Source organism: Citrus clementina, unplaced genomic scaffold (genome assembly GCF_000493195.1).
Source record: "Citrus clementina cultivar Clemenules unplaced genomic scaffold, Citrus_clementina_v1.0 scaffold_5, whole genome shotgun sequence".
NCBI lineage: Eukaryota > Viridiplantae > Streptophyta > Magnoliopsida > Sapindales > Rutaceae > Citrus > Citrus x clementina.
In genome coordinates this window covers 30,162,634-30,184,674 of record NW_006262201.1, presented here as the reverse complement: position 1 = coordinate 30,184,674, position 22,041 = coordinate 30,162,634, and the positions used below count along the sequence as shown (strand labels likewise).

Sequence of the window (22,041 nt, the reverse complement as noted above, 5' to 3'; positions counted from 1 at the left end):
AACCCTTTCCTTATTACACCCATTTTTAAATCAGAGACACACTTTGCTTCTGTTTATTATGTTCATTGTTGTTTTGTTGTTCCGCTGCTTCCATCAACTCTTTTGAATCTTCAATCTTCTGATCTCAACAACACTTGTCCTCTGTTTGTTGTAATCTTTAACCTTGTTATTTGATTTTGCTCTGTTCTGTGTTCTCCATCTATACACTTGTCCTGCTGCTCTCTCTGTTTTATTCGGTACCTGCTCTTTCTGTTCCGTGTTCTCCATCTATACTCTGCCCCATTATTTCATAGTCACTCGTGTGCGATCACTCAGTTTGCTTCCTATCGAGTCAATTGTTTTTCCCAAGTTCTATACAGAGAGCGAGAGAGAAAGGAAAAGGCTTCAACAGAATGGCAGAAATCATTATCGATATTGTTGCAGAAGTTGTAAAGTGCTTGGCTCCTCCTGCATATCGCCAAATTAGCAATTTGCGTGACAGTGAGTACACTAGCATCTCACAGAATCTAAAGACTGAAGTTGAGAATCTGAAGTCTGAGAGGGTGAATACAGAGCGTAAGGTTGATGAGGCTGAAAGAAAAGGGGAAGAGATTGAAGAGAACGTTGAGAATTGGCTTGCAAGGGCCAACAATGTCATTGAAGATGCAGATGAATTTACAAACGATGAAGCCACTGCAAATAAGCATTGTTTCAAGGGGTTGTGTCCTAATTTGAAGACCCGCTGTCAACTTAGCAAGGAAGCAGTGAGGCTGATGGAGGCTATTGTCAAAGTCCGGGAAGCTGGAAGATTTGATAATATTTCTTACAGTATCATTCCGGGGGATAACTTGCTTATGCCTAACAAAGACTACGAGGCCTTTGAATCAAGAATGTCCATTCTGAATGAAATAACTGATGCACTAAAAAATGGGGATGTTAACACGCTCGGGATTTATGGAATCGGCGGCATCGGAAAGACGACGCTAGCTAAAGAAGTTGCTAGGAGAGCAGAGAATGACAAGCTCTTCGATCAGGTGGTTTTTTCTGAGGTGTCTGAGAGTCAAGACATAAGAAAGATCCAAAGAGAAATCGGAGATAAATTAGGTCTCAAATTTGATGAGGAGAGTGAATCGGGTCGGGCAAGAAGGCTTCATGATCGACTGAAGAAAGAGAAGAGGATCCTTGTAATATTGGATAATATTTGGGGAAATCTTGATTTGAAGGCGGCGGGAATTCCTCATGGAGATGATCACAGGGGATGTAAAGTGCTGTTGACGGCAAGAAGTCTAGATACATTGTCAACGAAGATGGATTCTCAAAAAAATTTCTCAGTTAGCTTTTTAAAAGAAGAAGAAGCTTGGAGTCTATTCAAGAAGATGGCAGGTGATTATGTTGAAGGTAATGAATTGAAAGAGGTAGCAAGGGATGTGGCAAAGGAATGTGCAGGTTTGCCTGTTGCCATTGTGACTGTAGCAACGGCACTAAGGGACAATAATAGCCTATTTGATTGGAAGGATGCATTGGAACAGCTAAGAAGGCCTTCCTCAACGAATCGTATGAATGTACAGCCAACTGCATATAAAGCCATAAAGTTGAGTTACGACAAATTGGCTGGGGAGGAGCTCAAGAACATCTTTTTGCTAATAGGATATACAGCGATAGCATCCATTGATGATTTGTTAATGTATGGTATGGGAATGGGTTTATTTCAAGGTGTGAATAAGATGCAAGTAGCACGAGCTCGAGCACACGCATTGGTGCACAAACTCAAAGCTTGTTGCATGTTGCTCGACCATATAAGCCAGAAGAAAGGGTTGTTTTCCATGCATGACGTCGTTCGCGATGTTGCCATTTCAATTGCATCTACTGAACAAAATGTTTTTTCGGCGACAGAAGAGCAGGTTAGTGGTTGCAGGGAATGGTCGGACGAAAGTGCAACAAAGCTATACACTTCAATAGTCTTACATGATGTCAAGACTAATTTGCTTCCTGAAGCAGTGGAATGTCCTCAACTCGAACTTCTTTATATATGTGCTGATAAGGAATCTTCATCATTAACAATTCCAAACAAATTTTTCGAGAGGATGATACAGGTCAGAGTTATAAATTTCAGTTACATGAATCTACTGTCACTGCCTTCATCACTTGGTCTCCTGTCAAACCTTCAAACCCTGAGTTTGTATAATTGCAAATTGCTTGATATAACTGTTATTAGAGACTTGAAGAAACTAGAGGTTCTTTGCCTACGAGGTTCTGATATTAAGAGGTTGCCTGTAGAAGTAGGTGAATTGACTTTGCTAAGGTTGCTTGATCTGAGAGATTGTAGGGAACTAGAAATTATCCCACCAAACGTTTTATCAAAGTTATCCCATTTAGAAGAACTATATATGGGTCCTAGAAGCTTTGACAAATGGGAGGTGGAGGTGGAAGGGGTCAAGAATGCTAGCCTGCATGAGTTGAAGCATTTGATCTCTTTAGAATTACAAATCCAAGATGTCAACACTCTTCCGAGAGGCTTGTTCTTGGAGAAGCTGGAAAGGTACAAAATACTTATTGGAGGTGTTTGGGGATGGGAGTACGCCGACATCTGGTGTAGAGAATTCAAAATCGATCTGGATTCCAAGATTCGGTTGAAGGATGGGCTGATCCTGAAACTGCAGGGAATTGAAGATCTTTGGTTATCTGATTTGGAAGAGCGAGATGTCAATTATTTCGTTAATGAATTAGACAAAGTGGGTCCTTCACAACTCAAGCATCTCTATATCAGGGGTTCCCACCTCACCCTCAATCCGGCAGAGTCAAAGGTATGATCATTCCTAATTTAAATAATTGATATGAGAGGATTCTTTTGGTGTGTGTGTGTGCGTAGATGTATGTGTGAGTGTGTCTGTGTGTCTGTGTGTCTGTGTTTGTGTCCGTCTGTCTGTCTGTACGTACGTACGTTAGGCTAAAGCTAGAAATTTCTAGTGCATCACAGTATTTACTAGTAATTAACTTTGAAAAGTCTTCAAATATTACATCATCCTCATTTTCAAAGTAAACAATTTTGCAAAAATCTTTAATGTTCGCAATTTAATTAATATTTTAATTTTTTAGCTTCACAATCATACCATTTTAATCTTTTAGCTTCAGAATCTACCTCCCTAAAAATAACATTATAGCCCTTGTACTGCATGAGCTTCATGCTTTATAATATCCTTCTTCTCTTTTCTCTCAATAAAAAGATATCTATATCTAAAATTAATATTAAAAAATGTGAAATTAATGGTCTTATATATTCTCAGCACTCTTACAATGTCATATTAAAGAGCATGGCCAAGTAGTTTTCAAATAGTTGTGTTTACGTAACCACCTCAGTCTGAATCTTAAGGAAAGTAACAGAATAATTAAAAATAAATAAATTCAGGCTTTACCCATTCCCTTACCTTGAAAAAATTATTAAGAGAATATTTATTATTTATCTAATTTAAATCCATAGTTAGAGGTTTAATTTTTCATATTTAATTTTTATTTTAAAATTAACTCTATTAAATTTTTATTAAAAAATCTGAATTATGGAATCCAAAACATCAAATTTGAATCTAATGCTAAACTAATTGGACTAAGTTTTAAAGATCTTCTGTCTATCCTTTAAGATTGTGCTCACAATTAAGTTTATGCCTAAAATTGAGACACCTTCAATGTCAACAGAGACAAGAAGAATCAGCAAATGATATGCGGTCCCATGAAATCATCTTGGAGGACAATGTCAAAAGTTCTAATACACTTTTCATTGAGAAGGTCAGTTATTAATAACCCAATGGATTTAATAATTCTCTATAAACTTTTTTTGTTTGGTATATTCCAGTTTGTCAGCAAATATGACAAGAGTGATTAATAATTATATTTCACAATTATTCAGAAGTTTTCTTCAAAGTGTTGTAGGGTGTAACAAATACATTCTCAAAGAAAAGAAAAGGTACTTGACGCAACAAAAGAATTAATAATAATAACAACAACAACAACATCATGTTACGAAATACTAAACATGTTGTAATTAAATAAAAAAACTTTGGCCAATAAATTCATTCATACTATGACTTGTCATTTTCTTTAATATATATGTCTTTAGAATACATATATCGATTTAGTGAGGAATAATTTGGAATACTTGATTAACGGTTGTTTGTACGAAAGACTGAAAAGAACTTTGACAAGAGAAAGAGTAATTTTATTGATTTGTCTATCAACAGAAATGATTGTTACTTGTAATTAACAAGTTAATTTTTTTGACCGAGTAGGTTACATTACCAAATTTGGAGAACTTGGAGTTGCATTCAATAAACGTTGAAAGGATTTGGCAAAACCAAGTTGCAGGCATGTCTTGTGGTATTCAGAATTTAATGCACTTGACCCTATACAACTGTGTAAATTTAAGATGTCTATTTTCACCTTCTATAGTTAGCAGCTTTGTTCGACTCCAGCGCGTTGAGATAGAAAAATGTCGCGTCTTGGAAGAGTTAATAGCCATGGACAACCAAGAAGAAAGGAAGAATAATATTGTAATATTTCCTCAGTTACAATATCTGAAGATGTATGATCTTGAAAACCTCACAAGCTTCTGCACAGGAGATTTAGATGTTCTTGAATTTCCATCCTTGAAAGAATTACAGATATCTAAATGTCCTGAATTCATGGTGAGATGTACTAATATCTTGACAAAAAAGGTACGTACAAGAATTTTATAATCAATTTTTCAAATTCTTATGCACGTACGGTGAAAATATATGTTATATAGCTCAGAGTTAAATTGCCCATTGTCTTCATCACATGGTTTCTTCCTAAAAGTCAAATTCTCAGCAACGTAACTCTTAGATTAGTACACAACATTCATTCATAATTTTAATTATTCTGCATGTTAGGTGTATTATTATTATTAATTTGTATAAGGTAAAATTTATTGAACAAATATATTGCATAAGCTAGTTGCAACCTACAATTCCCTTCTGTTTTGTTAAATTTCCTTCAAAGTGTATTGTATTAATTTTGTGACTTGGTTGGAGTGAACATAAACTGATCCATCTTGTTTTTTTTTTTTTTTTCTCCGTACGGATTGATTGCCCAGGTTTTCTCCAATTTAGAAGAATTGATAGTTGATGCAAAGCATATAGTAACAAACAAAAGTGTATTTTCAGAAGACTTACTTTGCAAACTTAAATGTCTTGATGTGGAGTTTGTTGATGAGTCAACTACTATTTTATCACTTGATGATTTCCTCCAAAGACTTCACACCATGAGAGTCCTCCAAATAGAAGGATCTGACGCTTGGTTGTCAAAAGAAAAGGTTGAAAATGGGATGGAGGTAATCATAAGAGAAGTAAACAAGTGTTGTGATCTGAAGCACATTTGGAAACAAGAGTCCTCCATTTTGAACAACTTGCTTATTCTACGTGTAAAGTCGTGTCACCATTTGATCAATCTAGTGCCATCCTCGACTTCCTTTCAGAATCTTGCAACTTTGGAGATATCGTATTGCAATGGATTGAAAAACCTATTAACATCCTCAATAGCTAAGACTCTGGTGAGACTCAGAGAAATGACAATAGAATCATGCGTTACGATAGCAGAAATTGTACTGGCAGAAGATGCCGCAAAAGATGAGGTTGTTGCTTTCAGTGAATTGAGGGAGTTGAAGCTTTTAAAAATGCAAAATCTGACAAGCTTCAGCACTGGCAATTGTGCCTTCAAATTCCCATCTTTGAAAAGATTACTGTTGGACGATTGCCCCAGTATGAAGATTTTCTCTGGAGGAGAATTGAGCACACCCATGTTACACAAAGTACACCTGAGCATTTCGGATGGAGAACATTGGATTTGGGTGCACGACCTTAATACAAGCATAAAATACCTATATCTCAAGAAGACAGGTGAATTTCTTCAATCCCAGCAGTTTCCAATTTCTACTCCTGCCGCAACTCTCAATCTCCATACTGAGTCGGAAATTTTGCCCGCGATGGTTGCTGGGGTTTGGTCAGATGACAAGAAGTTGCAGCTGCAAGCAACTACTCTGTTCCGAAGGCTGCTTTCATTTGGCAGGAATTCACCAATTGAGAAAGTCATACAATCTGGCGTTGTCCCGCGCTTTGTTGAGTTTCTTATGAGGGAAGACCATCCGCAACTGCAGTTTGAGGCTGCTTGCGCTCTTACAAACATTGCTTCTGGAACTTCGGAGAATACTAAGGTAGTGATCGACCACGGTGCTGTTCCAATATTTGTGAAGCTACTTGCTTCTCCAAGTGATGATGTCCGCGAGCAGGCTGTTTGGGCATTGGGAAATGTTGCTGGTGACTCGCCTAGATTCCGTGATCTTGTGCTTAGTCAAGGGGCTTTGATTCCATTGCTGGCAGAGTTAAATGAGCATGCTAAGCTTTCAATGCTAAGAACTGCCACATGGACATTGTCTAATTTCTGCAGGGGCAAGCCACAGCCACCATTTAATCAAATAAGGCCAGCTCTTCCGGTGCTTGCACAGCTTATTCGTTCAAACGATGAAAAGGTCTTGACTGATGCCTGCTGGGCACTCGCGTATCTTGCTGATGGTACGAATGACAAAATTCAAGCTGTGATCGAGGCAGGTGTCTGTCCACAACTTGTTACGCTCCTTGGTCATCCATCACCCTCAGTGCTCACTCCTGCCCTGCGGACGGTTGGAAATATTGCGACGGGGGACGATTTCCAGACTCAGGGTATAATTAACTGTGGTGCACTGCCATACTTTTTGGACATGTTGGTCAATAATCGAAAAGAGAGCATCAAGAAGGAAGTATGCTGGGTTATTTCAAATATCACAGCTGGAAACAGGGAACAGATTCAGGCGGTAATTAATGCTGGCTTAATTGGTCCCCTTGTCAATCTGCTTCAAAACGCTGAATTTTATATAAAGAAGGAGGCTGCTTGGGCAATTTCGAATGCTAGCTCGGGTGGTACTCATGAGCAAATCAAGTACCTTGTGAGAACGGGGTGTATAAAACCATTGTGTGATCTCCTCCTATGCCCTGATCCAGGGATTGTCACTGTTTGCCTAACAGGATTAGAGAACATTTTGGAGGTTGGGGAAGCTGAAAAGAATATGGGTACTGCCATTGGAAATGTTAATCAACATGCCCAGTTGGTAGAGAAGGCTGAGGGATTAGAAAAGATAGAAAATCTACAAAGTCATGACAGCAACGAGATCCATGAGAAGTCAGTAAAGATTCTTGAGACATACTGGCGTGGTCGTGTGGTTGGAAGAAGACGATGATACAGTAAGCTGCCGGTTTCCCGTATGCAGGGAATGAGGATTAAGGATGAGGAGGGAGATTCACAAGACAATGATGCGATGACTAATGGTAAGGTCTATTAATTATTATCATTATTATTATTACTTCGAACCGGCTTTCAGATTGTCAAACAACACTCATGATCTTGTTTCTTTCACTTGATAATTTCAGGTTGAATGGTGGAACAGTCCCCTATCCATGTCGTTGCAGGATATACGGTAGCCAGATTCATTTCTTAGCATTAATTGTGTTACCAAATTTCAATTTGTAGGCACCCCAAAGACTTTTCAAGTACCATTTTTAAGTTGAGATGCATGTGTGGTGTGAATCAATAATCATGCTTGTGCCTGGGTGCCTTGTATTATATATATTGGATTGTTAGAGTGTTTCGGTTGTTATAATGAGGAAACTAGCCATCAAATGAGCTTATAATCATTCTAGTCATGCAATCTTTTTTCACAAAGATAATTTAGTATTTTAGTAGTAAAATTCATTGAAGTAGTATTCGAACATTATTAGCGTCATTGCACTAGAAATTCAACATACATGAATGATAACCATTACATTTTTTTTTTGAAAAAAAATTAATTTCTTTCCAGCGATTTTTTATATAAAATATGAATTAGAATATAAGAAATAAAAATTGATTTTAAAAACTAATATATTTCTTTCATCTATTAATTTAGAACATTGTTATAAGCATGAACTAAAAACTAAAAAAAAATTATTAGATGTTATATTATTTTGCATTAATTATATACAATCCTTACTATATAGACTCGAAATAAAAAGGATGTGGTGATAAGAATTTATTGGAGTATATATGATGGAGTGCTTCTTCGATCTTAAGATTCTAGACTTTCTTAAATTTTGTGAAAATTGTTACTCCACATTGTCACACCGTATGGCGTAACTGCTCTTTGGGCTCTAAAAAAATCTAAGTTCTTGGATTGGATAATTTTGTGAAACTTATTACTCCACACACGCACTCGCACACACAGGAGCGCATGCGCGCACACGCGCGCGCCCACCTCTTATCCGAGGGTAAGAGGTGGAGGTACAAATCCTAGCCCTCACGAATTTATTAGAAAGAAAAGAATGATTAAAGGAACGGAGGGCAGTTTTTGGAATTATTTTTGTGCCATTGCATTTTTTATAACTTTTTAATATTTTTTGTAAGGTATATTTAGGATAGGGTTTTAATAAGGAAATCTGAGGGGGCCTCCAAAGCTATATATATATATATTCATCATTCTCAGATACAGATGCGTTCATTTTTTTTATTGTGGATACGCTCTAAGCCGTGGGTTTTAACATACTTATCTTTTAATGAATTATAAAGCCACGTGGTTTAATAGCATTAAAAATTAATTCTTTTAAATTGCATGACTTAAAAGCGTGCTCGTATGAAAAAAAATAAAAACTTCCGCACTAGAAAAGAACTATATGTGTGTGTGTGTGTATTTGTGTGAAATTATCTAAATAACCAAAGACCAATTAATTCATTATTTATTGGGAGTGAGATTTCAATTAAATGCTTAAATAAAATATTCTTTTAACAAAAATTTTACACCTACCGCCCCGTTTCATTTAATTTTTAAGATTAAATGAACTAATTTATGACAAAATCTTCAAGGCCCAATAATCTAAAAGGCTACTAAAAAATTTAAAAATTTATTCCTTTGTTAAATATTAAAAGATATTTAAAAAAAAAAAAAAATTGGGCTTGAAGTAGATCGGTCATGTTCTAGATTAAAAGATATTTCATATCGCTTCATCTTCCATTAAAACTCTTCTTCTGAGGGAAGAAATACACTTAAAGATTTGCATTTCTTAAATTTTACCTTCAATTAACATTAAATTCTCCATGATTTATAATTATGAACCGATACGCGTTGTCGCACATCTTACAGTGTGCGACGGCATATGTGTCATGATTTTATTTGTAAGGTTGTAATATGGGCCACACAGCCCCACCATTACCAATGAGATAATGACATGCGTCTCATTGCGCACCACAAGATGCGTGATGGCGTGCATCAAAGCATCCCTCTACAAACTAACAAAGTGTCTTTTAACTAAAATGGATTTTTTCAATCATTTAATCATATAAACTAATGGTACAATTATATTTTTATATGGTCAAAGCGTCAAGATTAAATTAATAAAAAAGTAACGAGCGAGGATGGACTAATGATTTTTCCAAATATTGAGTGGAGTAGCAGCAAATACCAATTTATTTGGTGTGTAGTAAGTAATAATGTGTATTAATGCAAATTTAAAAATAAGTTATTTAATAGTCAAACTATGTCAATGCACTTCAGTTAAAAAATTTTAAACAATTTAGACTTATGAGTCAAAATATTGAAACATTACCATTTTTAATTCGGATGCAAACAGCAAGGACTGTCAATAACCTAGTAAGTTCATCAAAGCCATTGAGCTACTTTTATGTTAAATCTAATGATTACTATTAATTAATAAGAATACGACAACATATGGGGTATGGTGCTAGAGGGGCACCATAGTTGAACCCATTTATTTAATTCATATTGACAACAAGTTTAATTTTTCATATTTAACTTTTAACTCTAAATTAACTCTGTTATACTTTTGTTAAAAAATCTCAGTTATGGAATCTAAAATATTGAATTTGATTCTAGTGCTAAACTGAATTAAGATTAAGGTTGTACTCACAATTTTGAAGACCTTGTGTCACTTTGAATTAAGATTGTACTCACAATTAAGTTTATACTCTAAAATCAAGAAGCCTTTAATGTCAATAGAGACCAGGGGAATCAGCAAATGATATGCAGTCGAACAAAGTCATAGTCATTTTGGAGGACAACGTTGATATTTCTGATACACTTTTCATTGACAAGGTTGGCTATTAATAACCCAATATTGGTCTTTTTAATTCTTTTTTTTTTGTGCTTTTTTTTTCTTTGGTATTTTTGTTTGTTAGCAAATATGGCAAGAGTAATTGATAATTATATTCCAAAATTAATCTAAGTTTTCCATGCTAAGTGTTGTAGGGCATAACAAATACGTTCTTAAAGAACAGAAAAAGTACTCTTCACTCTTCACACACTAAGTGAAAAAAACAATAATAATAATAACAACAACAACAACTGTTAGGAAATACTAAATTAAAATATATTTTGACTAATAAATTAATTCACTTCTTTGATTTGTCATTTTCTTTAGTCTATGTTTTTAGAGTACATGTCAAATTAGTAAGGAAAAATTTGGAAAACTTGACTGATGCTTGTTTGTATGAAAGACTAAAGAGAACCATAACAAGCGAAAGAAATTCATTTTATTGATTTGTCCATGAGCAGAAACGATTATTACTTGTAGTTAGCAGGAATTTAATTTTTTGATCGAACAGGTTGTGTTGCCAAAGTTGGAGAACTTAAGAGTTGTGTTCAATAAATGTTGAGAGGATTTGGCAAAACCAAGTTGTAGTCATGTCTTGTGGTATTCAGAATTTAACGGACTTGACTTAAGATGACTTAAGATTTCAATAAATGTTGCGAATGTATGGATTTAAGATGTCTATTTTTTATCTTCTATGGTTAGCAGCTTTGTTCGACTCCTACGCATTAAGATAGAATACTCCAACGCTTTGTTCGAAACCAAGTTAATAGTTACAAACATCCAAGAAGAAAGGAAGAATATATTGTAATGTTTCCTCAGTTACAATATCTGAAGATGTATGATCATGAAAAGTTCACAAGCTTTCTCATAGGGGATGTAGATATTCTTGAATTTCCATCCTTCAAAGAATTATGGATATATCGACGTCCTGAATTTATAGTGAATATAAAAAAAATAACTAATATCTTGATAGAAAAGGTACCTTCAAGAATTTTATAATTAATTTTTCAATTCTTATGTATGTGACTGCTTAGAGTTATTTTGCCATTGCCTTCATCACTTGGTTGCTTACTAAAAGTCAAATTGTCAGCAACTAACTCTCTTACATAATGTTCATTCACGATTATTCTGCATGCATGTTAGGTGTTTCATTATTATTATTTTGCAAAAGATTAAGATTTATCGAATAAAATGTATTGTCCAAGCTAGCGCGCGGTAACTTAAAATTTTCTATTTAATTTTCAAACTTTCTGCATGTTAGGTGTATTGTTATTATTTTCTAAAAGGTAAAATTTATTGGATAAATGTATTGTATCAGCTAGTAGTAGCTTGTAATTCATAAATTTTCTCCAAAAAGTACAGTACTAATTTTGTGAAATTATTACAAAGGACATCAACTGATCATTTTACAATTTTTTTTTTAATTGATCACCCAGATATTCCCCAATTTGGAACAATTGATAGTAGATGCGAAGCATATAGTAACTAATAAATGTCTATTTTCAGAAGACTTGCTTTGCAGACTTTAAGTGTCTTGATGTGGAGTTTGTTGGTGAGTCGACCACTATTTTATCACTTGATGATAACTAAACTATTACAACAGTGAAAAGCAATCGGAGTATTTCTCTTACAAACGAAATAATTTTTACTAGTTATTCATGAAAACAAATAGTTTCACTATATTTGGTGATAAATTATAATGAGTGGCGTTGCTCGTCTTAGATAGAGGATACTATCAGAAATTATTAAGATTAATTATACATGTGCCTTAACATAGTGTCTGTGTATTTAATGCTTAATTTGGGTACATATGAAAATTTATGTAAACATAAATGACACCGTATGTAAATATAAATTTAAAAAAAAAAGATTATTTTTGAGTTTTATTTCAGCCAATCATTTTATGCCATATAATTAAGTTTATGTAAAATATTTTCTTCAAAAAAAAATTGTGGATCTCTCATCTCTTTTGTGCCCCTGAACTTCTCTGATAGACCAATGTTGCATTAATGAGCAAGAACATTAATTTGATAGCCAAGTACTCGACTTACTTTTGAGTATTAGCTTCTTTCGCTTAATCCATTTTTATCCTTTTTGTTGGCTAATTACCAAAAATTTCATTTCTTTACAAACCCATTATTATGATTCACTTCTAAATTAAGATTGGCTTGTAAAAAAAAAAAAAAAAGAGAAATATTATAGCATATAGGGTTGGACCTATCAAGTATAAATTGAAAAACTGTGCTAAACATTTAGGAACATTCAAAGAGGAAAATTTTAGATTCTCTATTGTAGACTTGAACCCTAATCTTTGGCCATCCAGCCAATGCCTCCGGTGACACAAGAAAAGAGAGATTAAAATTCGTATAACTGCGTGGCTGGCCACCTTTTTCCCCACACAGTTTGGAACTCATATATGTCAGTTGGAGAAGATTTTTATATTTGTTTTTCAAGTGGATACATCATATTTAGGGGTTGATGATTCGGATCAAGATTCGTTTATTCAATTCGATTCAAATTAAATGAGTTTGAGTTTGAAAAAATTGATTCATTGGGTGAATTTGATTCAATTAATTAAATAAACGAATCGAACTCGGGTTTGAGTTCATTGATTTATTTGTATTTTGGAGGATGTTCATTTTATAAGTTTTTATTTTAGAGTGGGACTATTGGCACCCCTCTAAATATCTCTCAACACCTCTTTTCCTTATTAACTCCATTAAAATATTTAAAAATATTATAAAATTATTTTAACACCCCTTTAATGACAAAAATACCCTTAATTTAAATTTATTAGTATAAACCCCATTGTTTAATAATATATTAGTTAACGATTCAAAGAAAAGAAAATATATGTAAGAAGATTTATTTAACATTATACCTCTTCAGTAGTGAATGCAGCAGTGTAATCCATAACATCTACTTTATTATCAAGAATGACAACTATGGTAGAACTTTCCTCCTTCACAATCATTGTACAGATATTACATAAGTTAATACAAGACACAAAACTCAAACAATAGTAATTTATTCAGCAATAATCAACCAAATAGTTGACATTTATTAAGGGGATATTTGTTGAACATTGTTCAACACTCTCCCTGTCATTATAATTCTAAAACAATAAAATAATAGCAAACTTACTTTTTTATTATCATCCTCATCTTTTTGCATGATTATTTTTTCCTCAATTTGAAACTCTTAGATTAGGGTTTAAGAAAGAAAAGAGAGTTTATACCAAATGCCGTATAAAGATTTTAAAATTCTTAAATGAAAACATGCCGTATAAGGAACTTTTAAGGGGAAAAAATTATTTGATTTTGAGTAGGGGTTTAATTAGAAATTGTCTTATTATGTAATTTTAATAAAGGTTAAAATTGTAAAATAACTAAAGGGGTGTTAAGAGATATTTAGAGGGGTGCCAATAGTCCCACTCTTAAGTTTATTTTTGCTTGATTTTTTGTTTATCAATTATAATTTTTGTAAATGAATTATAAACGGATCCATATTCGATTGATTTATTATTAATTATGTATAAATTAATTAAATAAATTATAGATGAATCCAAACTAGATACGATTCGATCCGTTTAGTTTTGTACAATAAATGAATTAAACGATATTTATTTAATAAATAAATTGAATCCAAATCATAAGATTACAATTTATTTAATAATCACATCGAATTTAAATCCATTAAATTTTGACCAAATTCATTTACGATTCAATTTTTATTTATTTTGCCACTTCTAATTCATATTATGGCCCTAAATATCAAAACTGTGACGTTCTAAAGTCGACATAGGAGGTTCCGAGTTTCAAACAGATTTTTTTCAACATAAAAAAAAAAAAATCATGCACAAAAGTCAAAAATCTCTTTACACATTTTCTATTTTTCTTTGATATAATCTAGCAACCAAAAAAAAAAAAAAGGTTAAAAACGGCATAAAATTACAAAAGCCTCATATAAGCCGAAACCAGAAATGGTCGGCCCAAAAAATATGTGACAACGCACCATCGTGGACTCTCCTCAACCCCGTCCAAAGATAAGGGTATCTTTTAAATAAATGCATAACTAATAAATTAATTAATCACCCAATTAAAATCAAATTAAATCAAACATTACTGCTTATGGTTATCACTCCCTCTCGTGGAAAATTTGTGTTGCTTTGTTTAGTCACTTCATCCATTATCGTCAGTGACAAAGTCACCAACATTTTGTGCTCTCCACGAGCGCAAATGTTGTGTGATAACAAAAAGGAAAAAAATAAAACAAAGAAGCACTTTGCCATTTGCCAACCTCTCTAAAACAGTTCAGTTCCCTGACAAAACTCTCTTCCTTAGCATCTTGTTAGATTCTTATACTTAAAGATACCCTTTTGTATTATTTTAGTTTCTTAATTAAATTTTGTTGATGTCGACGAATCTTTGTTGATATCAAAGAAAAATACTTTGTTATCGAAGCAAAAGAGAGCAGAGCTGGGCTGAGCTGAATTGAGTTCCGATTGAATTTCTTGATTTCAGCTCAGGATTTTCAATATGGGTTCTTCAGTTCTGTTTCCTGCAACTTCAGTCACTGGTGTTAGTTGGTCTCGGGTTCAAGAGAAGTGTCGAAGATTCTGTGTACGGGCTTCTTTGGACGCTAATGTTTCTGATATGAGTGTTAATGGTAAATTTATCTTCTTTTTGTTTTATTTGATTTGTTTGTGTACCAAGTATTGATCTTTTGGCTTTTCTGGTTTCTGGTGGCATTCTTATGTGTTTATTGCTGGGTTCTTCAGCTCTTTTTGGTTCGTAGTGTTTGCTGATTATAAATTTTTGAGGGAATTCATGGAGAATTTAGCAGTGTACTTGGAACAATTTTGGATTGAATTTTTGGGAGAATTGCTCATGGATTGTAGTTATAGATCAAGATAACGTTTGAAAATCTGGCTTTGGAGTGTTATTGAGTGGCTTGCGTGCCCTCTAGTGGAAATTTATTAAAGGAATTGAAGAACAGACCGAGTATTATGTATTCTTGAAATTTATTGGGAATTGAAATGCTTATGCAATTTCTGCTTTGTTTTTCTTTTGGAAGACATTTCATGTTTAGAAATTTAGTACTTTCAAACACATATATATTTCCAATATCGCTGTGGATAATTGGATGGTATACCTGGCAGCTCCCAAGGGTTTGTTTCCGCCAGAACCGGAACATTATAGAGGACCAAAGCTGAAAGTGGCTATTATTGGAGCTGGGCTTGCGGGCATGTCAACAGCAGTGGAATTGTTGGATCAAGGCCATGAGGTTTTGCTCATTTAGATTTCAATCTTTTGAATGTTTACATTGGCCCTTGACGTACTTTCTTTTTCCCTAAAATGTCTCAATTTTGCCATTCATCCTCTTGCCTAAACTCAAAATTTCAAGTAAATGGGTTTAACCTCAATTTTTTCAAAGTAAATAGCAGAAGCTTTTATCAGCAGTTTGGAAAAAATATCAGCAGCCATCATTTCTCTTAAGAGCAGGCATTATTTCAATTTACAAAGTTTATTTCATTTTGAATTAGTATGTGTTTTTCTCATTTTGTTGATCGTAATAGAAATTAGAAGAATTTTTTCCCCTTTTCCTTTCTTCCAGGTGGATATATATGAGTCAAGGTCTTTTATCGGTGGTAAAGTGGGTTCATTTGTCGATAAGCGTGGAAACCATATTGAAATGGGCCTGCACGTTTTCTTTGGGTGCTACAATAATCTGTTCCGATTGATGAAAAAGGTAAAGCTTGCTTATTTGTGGATATGTGTGTTTGAATGATTGTAAAAGCACAAAAGCCTTGCAAAAGAATTATGATTTGGGATTCTTGAAACAAGAACTATCATTCCTCTTGACCATACCATTTAAAGTGATGATAACTGATTATAGCTTAGGGTTGTAAGAAAATCCGAAAATGTTGTTCAAATAACATGATGGATCATAATCATAGATCCTCTTTACATGGAACCTGTGTTAATGATCTGATAGTTTTTCATGGTTGTCTACAGATCGGTGCGGACAAAAATTTACTTGTCAAGGATCATACTCATACATTTGTAAATAAGGGTGGTGAAATTGGTGGTATAGTTATTTCTTGATCACTTAAAACTACTGATAATTGTGCTTGGTGGTTAGTTATGCTTGATGGTTTGACATCACCTTATATTGGTTTATGGATTGTCTAATCCAATAATAACTCTGATTTGGTTCATGATTTTGATTTTCAACTCCAGAACTTGATTTCCGGTTTCCGATTGGAGCTCCATTGCATGGGATTCGCGCATTTTTGTCTACAAATCAGCTTAAGGTAGTGCATATGGATTTATGTTCCATTTTGATTTTGTTGATGTTATCTTTTGTACTGTGATTGCAAAGCAGTATGATGAGGCAGTACTCCTTTTTTCATGTTGAAGCTTCTTGCCTATTCTGGATTCTCTTTTGATGTACTTTGCCTCGTATATTGCTCAAGTGCAGACTTATGATAAAGCAAGAAATGCTCTTGCTCTTGCTCTGAGTCCTGTTGTAAAGGCACTTGTTGATCCTGATGGAGCCTTGAAGGACATACGAGATTTGGATAGTGTAAGAATTGACATCATATTTTCTTGTTTGTTTGAATTTCAATCCCTGTTCCTGCAAGTTGTTATTTTACCTAAAACTTTATTTCTTCTTACAGATAAGCTTCTCTGATTGGTTTTTGTCCAAGGGTGGAACACGGACGAGTATTCAAAGAATGTGGGATCCTGTTGCTTATGCCCTTGGGTTTATTGATTGTGATAACATCAGTGCTCGTTGTATGCTTACTATATTTGCACTGTTTGCGACTAAGACCGAGGCTTCCCTATTGCGGATGCTCAAGGGTTCTCCGGATGTTTATTTGAGTGGGCCCATAAGAAAATATATCACAGATAAAGGGGGCAGGTACAGTTGTAGTTACAGGTTCACACCATTGTAGTGATTTGTTAATCTTGTTTGTTTTCTCCTATGATGAACTGATTTTCCCAACCTTGGGATCTGTTTTTGTGAGAACAGGTTCCATCTTAGGTGGGGGTGCAGAGAGATACTTTATGATAAATCTGCTAGCGGGGAAACATATGTCAGAGGACTTGCCATGTCTAAGGTAAATTGTTGCACATATGGCTCTAATTATTTTTTTACGCATCTATTAATATTCCCTCTGATGGAGGCATGGAGCTAATGCAATGACCTTTGTAAATTTGTTGTTTATATCGTCTGTTAGAAGCAGCTTCTTTGAGTTTATTCTTTAATTCTTAGTGTCTTACAAGTTCTTATTCTATTTCAGGCCACTGACAAGAAGGTTGTGCAAGCTGATGCATATGTTGCAGGTTGATGGTTAAATCTTCCTTATTTATTTCTACTTCTAATTTTTTTTTTTTCCTCCTGAATCATTTAGTTGAACGATTTTTCTTTATTCAACTTCTTATTTAATGGCAGCATGTGATGTCCCTGGAATTAAAAGATTGCTTCCATCATCGTGGAGGGAAATGAAAATTTTCAACAATATTTATGAGCTAGTTGGAGTTCCTGTGGTCACAGTGCAGCTTAGATACAATGGTTGGGTTACTGAGTTGCAAGACCTAGAACGGTCAAGGTGATGCTCTAATCTTTTGTGAGGTTACAGGAATTCAAACACAAGATGCTCTTTAAAGGCCTAAGAAATCAGCTTTCACTTCACTTCCCTTTACTAAGGCATTGAAGAAATTTCCATTTTTTAACAGATCCTTGTTTTGAACATGTAGGCAATTGAGGCAAGCTCTGGGGTTAGATAACCTTTTGTATACTCCAGATGCAGATTTCTCTTGCTTTGCAGATCTAGCACTCACTTCACCAGAAGACTACTACAGAGAAGGGCAAGGTTCATTACTCCAGTAAGAAAAATTTCTAATCCTTGTCGTTTTTAGTTTCATTTTGTGCATGGAATCTGGTTGACTTCCTTTTGCCAAGTGTCTTTGTATTCTGTGTTTCTCACTATAACCATATTATCTTGCAGATGTGTTTTGACGCCTGGCGATCCTTACATGCCCTTACCAAATGATGAAATCATAAGGAGAGTGGCAAAGCAGGTTGGTAGCGTTCAGTGACACCTTCAATTCATATAATACATATTAGGTTACTATTTTTGGTTTTCTTATCCTAGATGTTTATCTCACGTTTTTTTTAGTGACCTGAGTACCACAAAAGGTCATGCAACTTTCTGGATAACATACATCAGTACAAATTATCCATTCATGGTTCATTTTATTAGGTTTTAGCTCTATTTCCATCATCCCAAGGTTTAGAAGTTATTTGGTCATCTGTTGTCAAAATCGGGCAATCTTTGTACCGTGAGGGACCTGGTAAAGACCCCTTCAGACCTGATCAAAAGACACCTGTGAAGAACTTCTTCCTTGCTGGCTCGTATACAAAACAGGTAACTGTATATCATTGTTTCATCCCAAATATTGGGAAAAAAAAGAGATATGTCTCCTAAATGGTTTCACTCTCACAGGATTACATAGATAGTATGGAAGGAGCAACTTTGTCTGGTAGACAAGCCTCAGCCTACATATGCAATGCCGGGGAAGAATTAGTAGCACTGAGGAAGCAGCTTGCTGCCTTTGAATCTCAAGAACAAATGGAAGCTCCAACTACTACTAATGATGAACTAAGTCTTGTGTGATCGCAATCTGTTTGAGGTGCAGCGGCAGGAGTAAGGTTTTTCCACATCTAAACGCCCTTCCCTTTTACAGGATTACATAGATAGTATGGGATGAGCAATTTGCTGCCTTAATATGAATCTCAAGAACAAATGGAAAATCCAGCTTTCACTGATGAGATGATGCAGCTGGAGTAAGGGTTTCCAATACCTATGTAATTTCAATGAGATAGCCAATTTTCATAAAATTCATTAGTAAGTTAATGGACATGAGGCCTAACCTACTATGTATGACTGTTTCTCTTACGAGACAGCAATTTGTGCTGTTGTTTTCATTTCATGATGTATACATCTGTTCCATGAGAAAGTGGGAAAGAGAAAGCATGAGCAAAGCTCCAGGAGTTTAAGCTGCAAATAGGCAATGGTATCTTCCACAAGCTTCACAGCTTAACAATGACTGTTCCCTTGTCTATCCGTGTATTTTTCCCAAATTCATGTAAAACAAAGTGAAACCCAATAGTAGGGGTGTTCAGAATCCGGTTCGATCAGCTCAATTCGTCCGATCCGTAAAAATTTGGTTCGTAAAAATCTTATCCGTGGATTGGTGGATTGAATTGGATTAAAAATTTAAAAATCCACAAGCGGTGGATTGGATATGGATTTACTTTTGTAAATCCGTAAAAATTCGCCAATCTTTAAAAAAATATTTATTTAATTAAAAAATTTATAAATATGACATTACTAATAAATAAGTAAGTTAAATGTAATTACATACTTATATTAACACCATAAGATACCTTATCCATTATTCAAAAATAACATAAATAATTAAAATATACAAAGATAAGTTGTAAAAATTCTGAAACAAAATAAAAAATTATAAACCAAACAAAACATTTATCCTAAATGCCACTTCACCAAAGCAGCCACTAGAAAACAAAAAACCTTGACTTCTTAAACTTTCCCGTAACAAGCACACAAAAAACCCTTGACTTCCTATCCTTCCCTGTCGCAAGCACAGAGCCACCAACACCCAACGATTCTTACTAGCTTTAAACTTCTCCTTCGGCCATCTTCTCCAACGATTCTTGATCTCTGTGCAAGCAGTCATTAAACAAAATTATTTTATTTGTTAATTTTTTTATTCAATAAAATTTTTTTATTTGTTATTCATTTCAATTATGTTTATTTAGTTCAAGTTAAAGTACAAAATACAAATTGGCAGCAAATATTTTTCTTTTTGATGTGTCATAATTTGATACTTTAAATGTATTATTATAATTTTAATTCAACAATTAATTTTAATGTATTATATTTTGAAACTTTAAATGTATTATTTTATCTTCATTTGAACAATTAATTTCGGTGTGTTGTATTTTAACTTTAATGCATTTTTTTAGTTTTATTTAAATAATTTATTTATTTAAATCTTATTCAATTTTGAATTTGATTGGTAGTAAAATTATTTTTATATTACTTTTTTTCATTTTATTATTTCGTGGATTGGACCAAATGAAAAATTTGTAATCTGCAGATCAATCCGCAAAATGATGGATTGGATATGAATTGAGTCAAATCCGCATCCGATCCACAAATATATGAATTGGATTTGGATTGAGTTTAACCAATCCGTAGATTGGATTTGATTGAAAATTCATAATCTACAAAATCATGGATTGGATATGGATTGATGTCCGATCCGCGAACACTCCTACCCAATACCCTAATTCCCATTCCTTGCGTAAATAAGTGGAGCTTTTAACACCCCTAAAAAATCCTTATAAACACTCTTTCTGAATTCAATTGAATTATATTCCTTAAGATACCCCCAGTTTAATTTATAAAATATTAATTCGTAAATTAAAATTTAATAATTTTCTCACTAAATCTTATCTTGAAAAGAGTATTTCTTGCAAGTTTTTATTTATAAATACATACAAATCTTAAGAATTTAAATTATTTTCTTCTTATTACATAATTTTTGTTTCCATAATTCTTAATTCTTAAAAGTTTCTCAAAACGTACTTTCGATTAAAATTTAAAATACAAATATAAATTATGAAACAAGATGGGCGTAAAAAATTTGTTAAGAGAGAATAGCTTATTTAAATGCTTAATTGAATTTTCATTCAAATAAAAAATAAATTAATTTATCTTCAATTATTTAAATAATTTTAATTAAAAAAGATTTTTTTAAGGAATTTACACATAGAGATAGCAGTTTTAGATCTTGTTTGGGATTGAGGTGATTAACCTTAAAAGCTACAATTGCTGTAGAAAAAAAACAGTAATTATAAAATAAAAATTAATAATATATAGTAAATATAATGTTTAAATAATAATTTTAACAAAATTATTAAAGATATAATAGATTTTCTATTATACAAATAAAAAATCATATCAACATAGCTTCCAAACTACAATAGCTAGTGTTGACCAAATATTTTAATATTGTGACTTTTAAGCTACAACTACACAATCTCAATTCCAAATGTACTCTTAGAAAATGGGGCCAGCATCACTACTATAAGGACAATCTCATAAATATAAGGGGTAACAAAAACATTTTACCCTTAGCAGAAAGGGTTACAAGTTACTAAGAATATATATGATAAATATTCATCTGAAATGGGAAGTAATAAAAAATAATGTATAACATCTCAAATTGAGTTTTTCTTTCCTTTTTTTTTTTCTGACCAATGACATAGTGAGTGAAATAATATTATTCATGTCCTTATTAGCTAATTAAATTATCAAACATAGAGTACACGGGAACACTAAACAAACATGATATGCTACAAAATATCAATTTTTGTATAATTCTATAAAATTATTAATAAGCTAGGGGAAATATATAAAAAGAGCATATATTAATCGACATAATTTTAGATGTATTTAATGTTTAATCTCATTGGCGAGTCCAACTAGAGTGGTGAACTGAAGAAAGAGGCTACAAGTCGGTGAGCTGTGCCCATTCCAAGGGGCACACAACTTGTGAATATACTTTCGACACACTAAAAATGAGAATTTGTTGTCATATATCCCTAATTGCTATGCACAAAAATATTAATAAATTTGAAGAAATATGTATGGGCGATCACAGGCCCATCAAGGCAAAGCTAGCTAGTGAATTTTAGGTAAAATATTTTAGTCTCAATTTCAATCATATTAAGTATAAATTTTACATTATACAAACATCCAAACTCATGCATGACTCTTGTC

General features: G+C 33.6%; 2 protein-coding genes across 3 annotated transcripts; both read left to right on the top strand.

Moving 5' to 3' along the window:
• Nucleotides 1-392: 392 nt before the first annotated feature.
• Nucleotides 393-7,295, top strand: LOC18042606 (disease resistance protein At4g27190). Its single transcript, XM_024183902.1, has 4 exons — nucleotides 393-2,783; nucleotides 3,670-3,759; nucleotides 4,260-4,685; nucleotides 5,084-7,295. Exons 1-4 carry the CDS (start codon nucleotides 393-395, stop codon nucleotides 7,256-7,258), a joined length of 5,082 nt encoding a protein of 1,693 aa, XP_024039670.1. The 3' UTR covers nucleotides 7,259-7,295.
• Nucleotides 7,296-14,318: 7,023 nt separating this feature from the next.
• Nucleotides 14,319-19,353, top strand: LOC112098231 (zeta-carotene desaturase, chloroplastic/chromoplastic-like). 2 transcript variants are annotated; one of them, XM_024183909.1, is made up of 14 exons: nucleotides 14,319-14,825; nucleotides 15,319-15,443; nucleotides 15,774-15,908; nucleotides 16,175-16,247; nucleotides 16,400-16,473; nucleotides 16,641-16,745; nucleotides 16,840-17,084; nucleotides 17,196-17,283; nucleotides 17,467-17,509; nucleotides 17,619-17,775; nucleotides 17,924-18,052; nucleotides 18,175-18,247; nucleotides 18,430-18,594; nucleotides 18,673-19,353. In XM_024183909.1, exons 1-14 carry the CDS (start codon nucleotides 14,696-14,698, stop codon nucleotides 18,841-18,843), a joined length of 1,713 nt encoding a protein of 570 aa, XP_024039677.1. In that variant the 5' UTR covers nucleotides 14,319-14,695; the 3' UTR covers nucleotides 18,844-19,353. The 2 variants fall into 2 exon arrangements, with proteins under 2 accessions (XP_024039677.1, XP_024039678.1); XM_024183910.1 differs by lacking the exon at nucleotides 16,641-16,745.
• The last annotated feature ends 2,688 nt before the right edge of the window (nucleotides 19,354-22,041 follow it).